Genomic DNA, 13,764 nt, shown 5'->3' on the forward strand with positions numbered 1-13,764 from the left:
GAAGAGAGAGAGAGAGAGCGAGAATTATTATTATTAGCCATATGGTACAAAGAAGCCTGAGGCTTTGGCTATACCAGCCAAAAAAAAAAAAAAATTTGAGTTACCTTGAGACAGAGAGAGAGAGAGAGAGAGAGAGAGAGAGAGATAAAACAAGAGTCAGAAGTAGATGGGAATCACCAAGGAAGAAAATAATGGTGATATCCAGCTCAGGACCCTGGGTGTGCCAAGCCCATACTCACCAGATATGAGCCCCTGAGGTAAAGAGGTCAATTCAGAAGAACAGTACTCATGGAAGTATCTATAGGAAAGCCATGCAGCAGAAATAGAGTGGCTATGAGAGAGAGAGAGAGAGAGAGAGAGAGAAAAGAGTATTTGTTAGAGATGAGTCATTAATTAACCTAAGTGTCCTCCTTTGAATGGAATCTAAAACCCTGAGAGAGATTTTAGAGACACTGCCCCAGAAGTCGGAATGGTATTCCATGGTAGGTGGATTTGGAATTTGTACAGAGTGAACAGCTGTTTGGAAAAAAGTAACGTCAAGAGCGAAAGAGAAAACCTAGTTTTTTTCTCATCTCAATATTTGCGATATGCTTATGCCAAGAGAGAGATTAGAAATCAGGGTAATTCCTAATCCAGTCTGAGTATCATCGCAGATAAGCATAGGAGCAGAAGAATTATTGTGAGATATAAGACAGATTGAGTTTTAGAAAGATTGAAATTAACTAAGTTACTTTGCCCCACTGGAGATCAGCATTTAGAGAATTGGTTGTAGATATTCGAGAAGTTGAAGCTGTTGTGCAGTGCAAGGTTTCTCAAACTGGATGATAGAATGCAATGTGCTATCATCAGTTTAGCTGATGATAGTACATATTATGGATAGGATTTCCAGTCAATGGGAGAAGGTAGTTAATATACAAGAGGAAAAGAGTGGAAGAGAGAACTGAACCTTGGGGGGAACACCTGCATTTGTGGAGAAGTTAGAAGACAGAGAGCTATCTATCATCTCACACACAGTAAGCAGTAAGAGAGAAACCTGATACCCAATTCAAAAAACAGTTGGCAAACCATAAAATGGAAGCCCATTTAGTAGACCTTTATGCCAAACACAATTAAAAGCCTTTAAAAATGCTAAGAGCAAATGCTTGAGTTTTGCCAAACTTTTCCATTGAATTCATCCATAGATGGGTAACATAAGTTGGTATATCACCATTGGTTCAACACTGACAGAATCCATACTGGCGATCATTGATCAGATGGAAGGTTTCTAGATAATTTAGGAGTCAGCAGTTAATTGATTTCTTCATTACTTTGGAAAGAGTAGAAATAAGTGCAGTGGAACAATAATTGGATTGGAGAGATTTGTCATCATTTTTAGGAACTGACTGGATATGAGCAAATTTCCAAACAGAAGAGAAAACAGTGATGGAATAAGAAAGCATAAAAAGGAGACTCAGAACAGGAGCACAGGTTTTGACAACAAGTGGAAAAATGCCATCTGGAGCTAGCACTTTGTTGGTATCAAGAGTGTTCAAAATTCTGCAGACATTCTTTTGATAGAAGACCACAGGAGGCATTGAAAGGAGTGGATTGGGAATGCTAGGTGTTTTACTAAGATCATGAATACATGAGTTAGAAGAAAAGTAGGATGCTAGCAGGTTAAGTTTATCTTTAGCTGAGGTGGCAATGGAACCGTCCAGTTTTGACAGAGGTGAGAATGGAGATCAGCAAACTTGTAGCCAATAGTTTTGGCAAGAGACCAAAATGCCCGACTACCATTAGGACAAGAAGTAAGTTTTCTGCTCTTACCCTGTTCAAAATGTTGTGTGGACTGATTAATAACTGCTTTACAATTGTTGCAAGTTTTTGGTGTAGGCAGAAAATGAACCTAGAGATTTGGGTGCAAGCCAATTGTGATATGCAATATTATCTTGTCTTATCTTGGACAGCCTTAGCACATTTATTAGAAAACCAAGGTTTAGATAAAGACAAGATTTTAAGGTGGAGTGTGCAATAAAGCATTTCATCCCTACAAGAATTTCACTGGCATGATCTGAGCAAACGTTGACATCAGAAAATTTTACAGTAATCTGACCAAGAAAAAGTAAAAAGAAATCCTGTAGATCATCCCATTTTGCATTCTTGTAATGCCAAAAAACATGAGTTTAAAAATGGGCAAGAGAGAAAGGCTCCATTGGAATAGAGACAATCACCAAGTTGTGATGTGAGGTGATCACTCACCTTGAACTTGTACTTACAAGGGTTATTTGTTAGAAAAAGATCAAGAGTGTTGGCTGTATGATTAGGATTATCTAGTATTCTGGTAGATAAATGAACAATTTGTACGAGGTCATTAGTAATTGCATAAGACTCAGCATCTTGACCAGCTAGGTCCATGTGACTAGAAAACTGGAGCCAGCTAGAGTTGTGTACATTAAAATCACCAAGGAAAATTACCTCACTGTTAGGAAACTTGGACTGGAGAAAGTGAAGTTTCAAAGAGAGGAAGTCAGAGAGTTCCAAGTGATTAGTGGATTTCGGAGAATGATAGGGACAACAGATGAATTTGGCTGAATGGGATAGAGAGATTTTAAGCTAGAAAAGATTCCAAATTAGTAAGTCTCTGACAGAAAATATCAGAGTGGACATAATCACTTTTGAAGCAAAAAGGAATCGTACAGCGAATAATTAGGACAACTGTGATGGGCCGTGAATGATTGAATGGTCAGTGGTTGAATCAACCAATATTTGGGATTCTGTAAGAATAACTATATGGGGTTTGGCAGGCTGTAAGTGGAAATGGGAATCGTTGAGATTGGAACTAAGACCACTTATGTGAAATGAATAAGGAAGTGTTGGAAAGGTTTAGCTCTTTTCACAGATTAGTTTGTTCTATTAGTTTCAATATTCATATATTCAGTATTAAGAAAAGGTTGGCAGGACAAGTATGAAGCAATGAAATTTTTGGATATGATGTACACATGGCAAGAATATACCTAGCTCCTTGACATAAAGTTGCCTCAACAATACCCCCCCCCCCTCTCCCATACACACAACTCGGACTCCCTCTGGTCACTATCTTGCAGAATAGAAGCAGTGACACTATACACTTAATGATTCAGAAGCCTCCTAGAGGGTTGCCAATTGGGTTCAGTCCATTGAACTGTCTAGTGGGTGACCTGCAAACTCCTTTTTAGGGCTGTACCATTGAAGTGTAAGTAAGACTGGATCTCACCATGATACCCTTCATAACCTCAAAAGACTGTCATACTGCATGATGGAAGAGATGGGGGAGGGTTGCTAGAGCTTGTGTGGAGACTGAACATGGGTTCTACCACTTTAAGCCTCTAATAAGCAAAGTGGTAGTATTTCACTAGTTGATGAGAGTCATCTATCACCTAATGTTGCCTCATAACACAGGGATGGCATTCCTCTGTGTGGTGTGGCACCCACCACTGCTTATGTTGGTTTGTACTTGGGTAGTTATCTCTAGTATTTCAGGATTTGCACATGGTGGTTATACCCAGGGTTACTAACAGTCCCACCATCATGAAGGTGCAAGCAGAGGATTTGGTTGTCGCAGAATGGCCTGCCTTTGCTGAAATTCAGTTAACTCGACTTGAATGTCACCTGAATATCAGTTCCACCTTCGTTTTAAAAACCCAGGTAGCAAGCTCAGCTTATCATACTTGAGAGAATTCCTTTGACAGCCTCACAGAACAGGCACTATTAGCCATATCCTCAAGAACTCAAATACCATTATGGTTCTACCTAAGTTACTAATATTTTTTTTGTAAACAGATGTGTCTCTATATATAAAAATAGTATCACAATTTGAGTGATGCTATATGAAAATCAGAAACACTTTCAGGTCATCTGTTTTGTACCTTACTGGCTTCTCAGAATTTCGCAAGTGGTCTGTATTAATGAACACATGCCAGAGTGAATAACATACAAGGTGCCTATAAATTTGTTAACCTGTTATGAAGCATGATTAAAGTTTTATTGTAATTGGTATTGTAAAATGGTTTGCTAAACTTAATAAAACAAGTCAAAGAATTTCTTATCGCACAACCACACTTCAATAAACTCCCACGTAGGGACCTTTCATAGCACACGTAAAATGTGAAGACAGTAGCTGATTTCATTCCAAGTGTTTTGAGGCATCTCCTGAGAAAGTCACTGGAAGTCACTGCTTGTCAATCCAGTCTTTTAACTCTGTGATGTTAACTTTTTTTTTGCATACACCTTGTCTTTTACATAATCCCATATAAACAAATCTATGGGTATGATATCTGGGGAATAAGGAGGCTGTGGAATCATCCCAGCTGATCCATTGGTTATATTTTTTTTATTGAGGAAATCGTGCATGTGCAAGCTCCGGTGTGGTGGTGCCCCATCTTGTTGATAGAACACATGTGTCTGCATATCTCTCAGCTGAGGTTCAACATACAATTTGAGAATATCTAGGTAATTTACTGGGTTCACAGGGATTTTGTGAAAAAAAAAATGGCCCAGTAACCTGGCTGAAGGATAGTGCACACCACACATTTGGGCTGTCATGCTTGTTCACAAATTGAGTGGGGATTTTCAGATCCCCATATGCAACAATTGTGTCTGTTAACTTTACCAGACAGGTGGAATGGTGCTTCATCACTAAAAACGTTTTCCACAAAATTCTCATTTTCGTCTGTATGGTTGAGAGTGCAAATAGTGTATTCCTCTTGTTGTGGTCTGTTGGGAGGCTTAATTTCCTGTAAAGATTGCACTTTGTTAGAATGAAGTTTCAATCTCTTGTGAACCACCCTGTGCAATGTTGCTCATGGTATTTGCAGCTGCAAGCTTGCCTGGCAGATAGATTTTGTAGGACTTCGGGCAAGCACTTCCTGAGACTTTATCTCTAGATAACTAGGCCAACCCGCTCCTTTCTGCACACTGCCATGCTCATGAAACTGTTTAACCCATTCCCTCACTGATTGTTCCATAAGTGGATCTTTCTGGAATTCTTGTTGAAAACATTTCTGTACAGTCACTGGAGATATGGTATCCCACAGCCACAACATGCCGATTGCTTTCTCCTGCACTGTCACCATTTTAATGCTGTACTGTTGAATGTTTCCTGAGACCAAGGCTACCAACCACATGAGAAAAAACTCATTGACTTGTTTTGATAATTGCAGCAAACCTTTTTAAGATACCTATTACAATAAAATTTTAACAGAGCTTCATTATCAGGTGAATGATTTATAGACAACCTATATTTTGTCTCAGTAGTGTATGAAAGTAAAACTTTTATTTTAAAAGCATAACTATATGTTTATCTTTAATCCCTAGCATTGGACCACATACCCCATGCTATACAGTACTATAGGACTGCAGGGGTGATTCAATGTAGTAGTTGAATTTAAATCAAAATTCATACACTTTGCCTGAGTTTGATTTCAATCATGGAGAGACTCTGCTCTCACCAAAGACCAAGTGCTAAGTACTTGATGCCAAGGTTTAGGCTTATGTTAAACTTAGAAACAAATACCCTTATCCACAATTCTGCCAAAGTTTAATAATATACTTTTAAATTAGATTGCATCACCTGAATAGGTTAATCCATTATACGTTTAAAAACCTGACACTATCAGAGCAATTGTTTCAAAGCTTACCAGCTTCTCATCGGTGGCTGGTGGATGATCTCTATTATGAAAACATGCTGAACTCTGAATAATGTATCATTGTTTATGTTAAACATGACAGCTATGTTTTTAAAATGGAACAAGTTTTATTTCTGTACACCACTTAGTGTCTAAGTGAATATGTGTTCAGACAAAACATGTTATTCATAGTTCAGTATGCATTCACTAATAGAGAGTATTGCCAGCCAATGAGAATCCAGTAAGCTTCAAACAGTTCCCTTATGTCTCAGAATTTTAAATGTATAGTGGACTTACCTATTCAGGTGATGCTATACAATTTAAAAAATACTAGCAACTTAGTCAGAGTTGTGAGTAACAGTGTTTGTTTGTCTCTAAGTTGAACATAAGCTCAAGCCTTATTGTCAAGTACTCAGTTTTGTAGTCTTCAGCGAGAGCAAAAATGACTGAGTGCCTTTGATTTCAACTACTGCACTAGAGTACCTTTGCAGTCCTACACGCAAAAGAAATAAAATATTATATTTTATTTTTCGTTATTTAAAATACATGTTTTTTTCCCTTGATTTCTTTATGATAATATAATTTTAGTCTATGTTACTTTCTTGAAACATCAATGATTTAATGAAGGATAAGCTGTTCTACAAGTATAAAAGTATAAACAATAATAATATTTTCAGATATTCTGGAAAGCTATTTTTTCCTAAACAAATTTAAACCTGTCATTAATAAGGATAGAAATATAAAATAACACTGTTGATAAGTGTAAAGAAAATGAAAAGTTTCAATCACTCTGTATGACTTAAGAAACAAAGTCATACTTACCCTTTTTAAAATGAATGGATTATCAGAATAAACTCATTCCTAATTAGATGGACATTATACATTTACTCCTCCAGTGCCAAGTTGAATCTACCATAATCATATTTCTGATGCAACCAGACAAAATCAGTATAGCCTTCATACAAAGTGAGAAAACAAACTTCTAAAAGAACTTTAATAAATAAAATTTTAATATGCATACCTTTTGTCTTAGCTGTAACTGTTTACAAACAATCCAATTTAACTTTTCTAGAAATTGTATGCAGTTGTTGATTTACAAGGATCTGTAAGTGTCATAAAGCTTTTACACTCATCACAATATTCATCTACTGTTCCTCAGTTTCATTCAAAAAATATTGAAAAGGAGGAGAATTCTGAGGTAAGTGTTATATATATCATATATCATTGATTGTATTAGGTTTAAAGGAAGTGAATTATTTATGAAAAATTTATGCTCTCCACTGCTTTAAAAAATTTATATTTTATAATTTGTGACTGTTAACTCTCTCCCTCATACATACACTTATACTAATAAATATAGTTTGTTATAAAATGTGTTCAGACTCAAAACAAAATTCTTTTATCATGATATTAGTTATTTTCAAGCTTATCTACAGGTCTCAAAGTTTTGTTTTTTTTTTAATTGGATGCACCAATTAAAAAAAAAACATTTGCACTAATGAAAGATTTTGCTAAAAGATCTGATTCACAAGTTAAGGCATACATTCCCCCCAAATTCCTCTCATTAGTGGAAGTCTCAAGACATCAAAGGCAGATATTGTGTCACACAGATATAAGCAATACAGAATTAGAATTTGGAGAGTACAATGTGTACAGAAAGGACAGACAGGTAGGAAAGGAGGAGGGGGTTATGCTGTTAGTTAAGAAACACTTAAAATCTAAGGAAATGGATCCAGTTGACACCGGTGGAATGCAATGTTGAGTCTGTTTGGTGTGACATAAACACTGGGAAAGGGAAAATTAGAGTAGGAGTATGTTATAGGCCTAATGACTCTGATAAGTACAGTGAACAATTGTGCAGAGAAATAAATTGGGCCAGTAAAATCAGAATGTCTTGTAATGGGGGATTTTAACTTTCGAGATATTGACTGGAACTTCTGGGTTGGTCACTCACACGCTAGCAAGACTTTTGTGGATTTATTGGGGGATTTTTTTCTACAGCAACATGTTCGAGAGGCAACCAGAGGGAGTAATACCCTTGATCTGATTATTCATGCATTAAGAATTTGCAGATAAAGGAACCACTAGGTGACAGTGATCGCAGTGTACTGATGTGGGATTTACTTAAAGATGTAACTAACATCAAGGGTAAAGGGAAGGGTTTTTGTTTTCGTAAAGGTGACTACAGTAGTCTGACACAGTTTTTAAATTCTATACAGCGGGATCAACTGATGATGTTACCAATGTTGAATTCTAAATTGGAAACCTTCAGGGACTTAATCTTGGAGGCTACTAGGCTTTTCATACCAACTAAGAAATGCTGTTCAAGGTTCAGGCCTAAATGGATGTCGGATGAATTAATGAGCCTCATGGCAGAGAAGAAAAATGCATGGGATGCATATAAATTATCAAGCGATATGGAAGCTTACGGCAGATATAAGTCAGTCTGTAATCAAGCCACAAAGGAGGTTAGGCAGGAAAAGGCAGATTACGAGAAATCTTTGGCAAAGAACACACAGAAAAACAGCAAAGAGTTCTTTACTTATGTAAACTCTAGAAGCAAAGGGATGAATCAGATTGGACCACTTAACATAGATGGGTTGACTATTGATGATCATGCTCAGGTAGCTGAAAAACTGAATGAGTATTTTGCATCTACATTCACACATGAGGAGTTATTCAAGGAGGAGAATGCCAGAAGTTTATCAAACTCTAACAGGGAGCTAAGTGATTTTGTAATAACTGAGAGCAAAGTGGAGGAGAAATTGTTGAAGTTAAACATAAAAAAGGCACCTGGGGCAGATGGAATCTATCCAGTTATAATGAAAGAGGCAGCAAGGGAAGTAAGCAAACCCTAAGCCATAATTATGAGAGCATCCTTAGAGTCAGGGGAAGTCCCCATGGACTAGAGATGGGCAAATGTATCCCCAATTCACAAAGGGGGTTTTATTTTTTATTATTTTATTTTATTATTACTAGCCATATGGTTCAAGGAAACCTGAGGTATTTGCTGCACCAGCCAAAAAAAAAAAAAAAAAAATCCTTAGTTACCCTGAGAGAGAGAGAGAGAGAGAGAGAGAGAGAGAGAGAGAGAGAGAGAGAGAGAGAGAGATCACCAAGAAACAGAAGAATGATGATATCCAGCTCAGGACCCTGGGTGTGCCAAGCCCATATTCACCAAATGTGAGCCCCTGGGTCTTAGGGTGTTTGTCTACCATTTGCCACTGTTTAAAATTTGTGAAGAATCAATTTATTTACTTCAATAAAACAAGATAAAGAAACAACAAGCATTAACAAGGGTATTTTTCTGATAAATGTAGCAACATTCTTTAAAAACTTTATTTTTTAAGTTTTAAAACTTTAAAATATTTTTGCCATGTTTAAAAGATATTCCATAGGATGTGTGGCTTATGAAAATATCTACTAGCTGTTGTAATGATTAATACTATTTGCTATTCCTGATAGTTAATTTATAAATAAATTTAAAAAAAAAAATTTTGCCTCCAATATATTGCCAAGATAATGAATATATCTTGGCAGTATAGTGGCTGAAGAAATTACTAGTTTAATCTTTTTTACAAACATTACATATTATGGAGGACTTGGTTGCAGTTGTCAGTGACTTTGTAGCCATTACTGATGTATTAAAAGAACACCAATAGCTGCATTGGAAATTATTGTGGACTATAGTTTTATCCATTGGTGCTTGCAAGCCACCTATAACCTATGAATTTGTAACTATATCACGTGTAAGCATTGGTCAGGTGCAAACTGGTTTTCCACTCAACAACAAAACAATATTGTAAAATATCAAATGAAAGCTTATGGAAAATGCCTAAAATACCGCCAGAAACTCTTTTTATCTTTATCTTTTTTTTTTAATTTTTAATCCCTTAATCATTTTTTAAAATTTTAGTTTTTTTCAAAGGGTGACACAAATAATTATAGACCTATTAGTTTAACTACTGTTCCAGGGAAAATAATAGAGTCACTGGTTAAATAGGTGATACAGGATCACCTAGACAAGACAGCAGTAATAGTTTGGACACAGCATGGGTTTGTTAAGGGGGAGTCTTGTCTGACCAGTTTGATTGGATACTACGATGTGGTCACAAAGGAACTGGATGCAAAAAATAATTTTGATATCATATACTTGGATTTCAGTAAAGCTTTTGATACTGTTGCACATGGAAGACCGCTGTACAAATTGGAGCGTATGGCATTAAGGGCAAGTTACTGCAATGGATAAAGGGATGGTTGAGTGGGAGACTGCAGAGAGTGGTAATGAATGGACACTGCTCTTCGTGGACTAGGGTTATTAGCGGAGTGTCCCAAGGTTCAGTGCTGGGCCCATTGTTGTTTTGTGTATTTATTAATGATATCGATGAAGGTATATCAGGCTTAATGTCCAAGTTTGCAGATGATACAAAGGTTGGCAGGGTTGTTAATGACAATAAAGACAGTTTGCTACTGCAACAGGATCTAGAAAAGTTAGGTAGATGGGCTGAGAAGTGGCAACTGAAGTTTTTTAACATTGACAAATGCAAAGTATTCCATATGGGTAGCAGTAACCCAAGAGAAACGTACCAACTGTGTGGTACTACACTCAGGAAGGTGGAGAATAAAAAAGACCTGGTGTAAATTGTGCAGTCAGATATGAAGTTCTCTGAGCAGTGGAGATGGGCTGCCAGAGCAGGTCATGGAGTTTTGTCAATGATATATAGGAATTTTGCTAGCAGAGACAAGAAGGTGATTATCCCTTTGTATAAGGTAATGGTCAGGCCACCCCTTGAGTACTGTATACAGGTCTGGAGGCCTCATTTTAGGAAGGATATAGAGTTGCTAGAACAAGTACAGAGAGGGGGCAACAAGATTGGAGAGAGGAACAAAGGGGTGCGCTTACGAAGAAAGGCTTAAGTTCTTCAAGTTGCATCATCTGGAGACTAGGCACCTGCGAGGTGACCTGATCAAGGTGTATAAGGCCTTAAATGGTTTGAGCAGGCTCAATGCTGATGTGATACTTCCATTTGCTCAGATTAAGAACCTGAGGGGGCATAGATTCAAATTGAGGAAAGGCAGTTGTAGAATAGGTGTGCGGAAGTTTGTCTTTAACTAGCAGGTAGTTGATTGCTGGAACAGTCTTCCATCTGTTGTTGTGGAAGTTGATAGCTTCAAAAAATTTAAGGCTGAACTAGACAAACATTTGCAGTGACCAGATGGGTGAAATGGGAAGTGTTTTTTTTTTTTTTTTTTTGGCTGATGCTGTATAAGCTTGCTTTCTTGCATCATATGCCAATACTAAATAGCAATATTAATAAATAAGAGCAATATTATCTAAAACTATGTGAATATAATTGGTACTTGCTCTCTTTATCAACAGTCACTCTTTTGCAATTGAAATTATTATTTTGGTCATATATATATATGTAGAATGCATAAATAGAAAATATGGAAAATGCACCTGAGTGCACAAGGTTGCAACACACAGGATACAAACGTATATAGATGAAATCAAAATGAATTAATAGAAAAATACATAAAGATGGAGCAGTATAAAACACAAGATGCCAAGACTAATAAAAAGAGAAAGAATTTTAAAAACCTAAAAAAATATAAAATTATCTGAAATTAAAGGCTGAATCAATGAGCCAATTAAACTTAGAGAAGCTGAAAGGGAAAGCAAAAATATATGATTAATAAGTAAAGAAAAATAGTAAGCATCAAACTGAGGGTAGGATGATAATAAAATAAAATAACTAAGGGAAAGGAAAACGTTTGATGCAAACTGAAGAAAGTTGGTACATAGATCAGGTATTTTATCAGGGACTACACCCGATCATGTACCAAACCACTGTGTTTCTATACAAACTTATGGTAATGGAGGTAAGATTAAAAATAATAGGAAAAAATATAAAAATAATAATAAAAAGGAAGGGAGAAAAAGATAAATCCTCCAAAAACATAAGTAAGGTAGCCCAATGCAATGTAAATAATTAAGTTAAGGAAATTAAAATATAAGTGAATTAAAAAATGATAATGAATACTATGAATTCAACTATATATCTGAATATGTATCAAGTATATATTCAAGAATTTTGACTTAAAAATTAAAAAAGATTTAAATTTATTGCAACAGGCAAAAGTATAGAAATGGGAAATAAAACAGGATGTGGGAAGGAAAAAGTAGTAAAAATAAAAATAAAAGTAGTAAAAAGAAGAGAAAATACAAGGGCGATTCAGACATTCTTGCTTTCCTTCTTCTCTGCTATTTTTGCCTCATTTATATTTGCTGCTTTTTCTTTCTTGCACCCTGTTTTATTTCCCATTTCTATACCTGTGCCTGTTGCACTAAATTTACATCATCTCTAATTTTAAAGTTAAATTTTACCTCTCCTTATCTTAGACATGCAAAATCAACACTGTTCTTTTAACAGATATATATACTTAAGATATATACATGAATTCATAATATTCATTATCATTTTTTAATTCATTTATACTTTTTCCTTAACTTAATTATATACACTGTATTGGGGCTACCTTACTTATGTTTTTGGAGGATCTATCTTTTCTCCCTCCCTTTTTATTATTATTATTTTATTTTTTCTATTATTTTTTATCTTACCTCCATTACCATAAGTTTGTACAGAAATGCAGTGGTTTGGTACATGATCAGGTGTAGTCCTCTGATGAAATACCTGATCTATGTATAACTTTTTTTAGTTTGCATTAAACTTTTTCTTTTCCTTAGTTATTTTATTTTATTATCTTCCCACCCTCAATTTGATGCTCACTATTTTTCTTTACTTATTAATCATATATTTTTGCTTTCCCTTTCAGCTTCTCTGCATTTAATTGGCTCATTGATTCAGCCTTTAATTTCAGATAATTTTATAATTTTTTAGGTTCATAAAATCCCTTCTCTTTTTACTTCTCATTTGTTTCTTTTTCTTACTTTTCTTCTTCTGTTAGTCTCGGCACCTTATGTTTTTTACTTCCCCATCTTTATGTATTTTTCTATTAATTCATTCTGATTTCATCATACGTACACACACAGGTATATGTATATATATTGCATTTTTACAAGAATGCAAAGTTGTTTTTATCAGTTTTTCAGATGCTGCTAATATTAAACTCTTTAATTGAATTTGTAATTAAGTTTTACCTTCTTCATTGAATTGGTACAAAGGTTCATCAAGAAATACCCCAAGGTTACCAGGTCTTATCTAAATTACATCAGATTAGGTTATGTATGCTTTAAAATAATTATCCCCCTTATTTTTCAGAGATTTTCCAAAAAAAAGAAATTATAGTCCTAGGATGTTAAAATATTAGCTGCTTTCATGTTAAGCTATGATATTTGCTTTGGTCACAATACAGTTTCTTTCCATGCCATTGCAGTGTAGAAAAACACTGTCAGAAGTCATGCACAAAAGACAGTCAGGATACTTGTTTTATTCCAAGCCATCAGTAGCAGTCTTCTATTGTGTTTATGATACTTGCCAACTAGTGTTCGCAAAAACATGAATCTACAGCGCTTAACATTTTACAGAGATCATTTAGTTAAAGTGAACAGCTTAGAGGTGGGAACTCTTGATTAATTTGATTACATTAATCAAAAAAAAAAAAAAGTATTTTTTTTTTATACCTCCAGAGCAAAAGTTCCAGGTTCTAAAGAAGATTTATCAGCTGATTCAAAAAATACTAAAAGCATGTCTATCATCTCCAATGAAAGATATATTGAAATTTAGTAACATAATGAACAATTAGTTTCAAATATCATATAGCAATATTTATATGCTATCTTAAAAATGAGCCTTATTCAATTTAAAATATTTTAATTAAACACATAAACTACATACATTCTCTTTCCTTAGAAAATATTTTTCACCCAGAGCATTTTTCTTATTGTTCATTTTGCATTCTCTCTTAGGAACCCAGCAGAAATTCCACCATGGTATTTCTTTTTTGAAAGTGTCTTTCCACTTTGGCCATCACTTACATCTCCCCAATTTTGAGTGAAAAACGTAGATGGGAATAAAAGAAAAATGAATTTTGAACTGTTCAAAGCTATTTGGCATCTCTATAGCATTGTAGTAAAGTTGATGCCAGAGACTCAGAA

At 35.3% G+C, this 13,764-nt stretch overlaps 1 protein-coding gene across 1 annotated transcript in view; it reads left to right on the forward strand.

The window, feature by feature from the left end:
• Neurl4 (neuralized E3 ubiquitin protein ligase 4) overlaps positions 1–13,764 on the forward strand; it is a 636,447-nt gene that overhangs the window by 439,360 nt on the left and 183,323 nt on the right. The window contains exon 17 of the mRNA XM_090369970.1: positions 6,715–6,840. Within this exon, the coding sequence (XP_090226096.1) occupies positions 6,715–6,840 (126 nt within the window). The remainder of the gene's footprint in view (positions 1–6,714; positions 6,841–13,764) is intronic.

The sequence above is a fragment of the Mastigoproctus giganteus genome, chromosome 3 (genome assembly GCF_048544385.1).
Source record: "Mastigoproctus giganteus isolate SK-2022 chromosome 3, ASM4854438v1, whole genome shotgun sequence".
In the NCBI taxonomy this organism is placed as follows: domain Eukaryota; kingdom Metazoa; phylum Arthropoda; class Arachnida; order Uropygi; family Thelyphonidae; genus Mastigoproctus; species Mastigoproctus giganteus.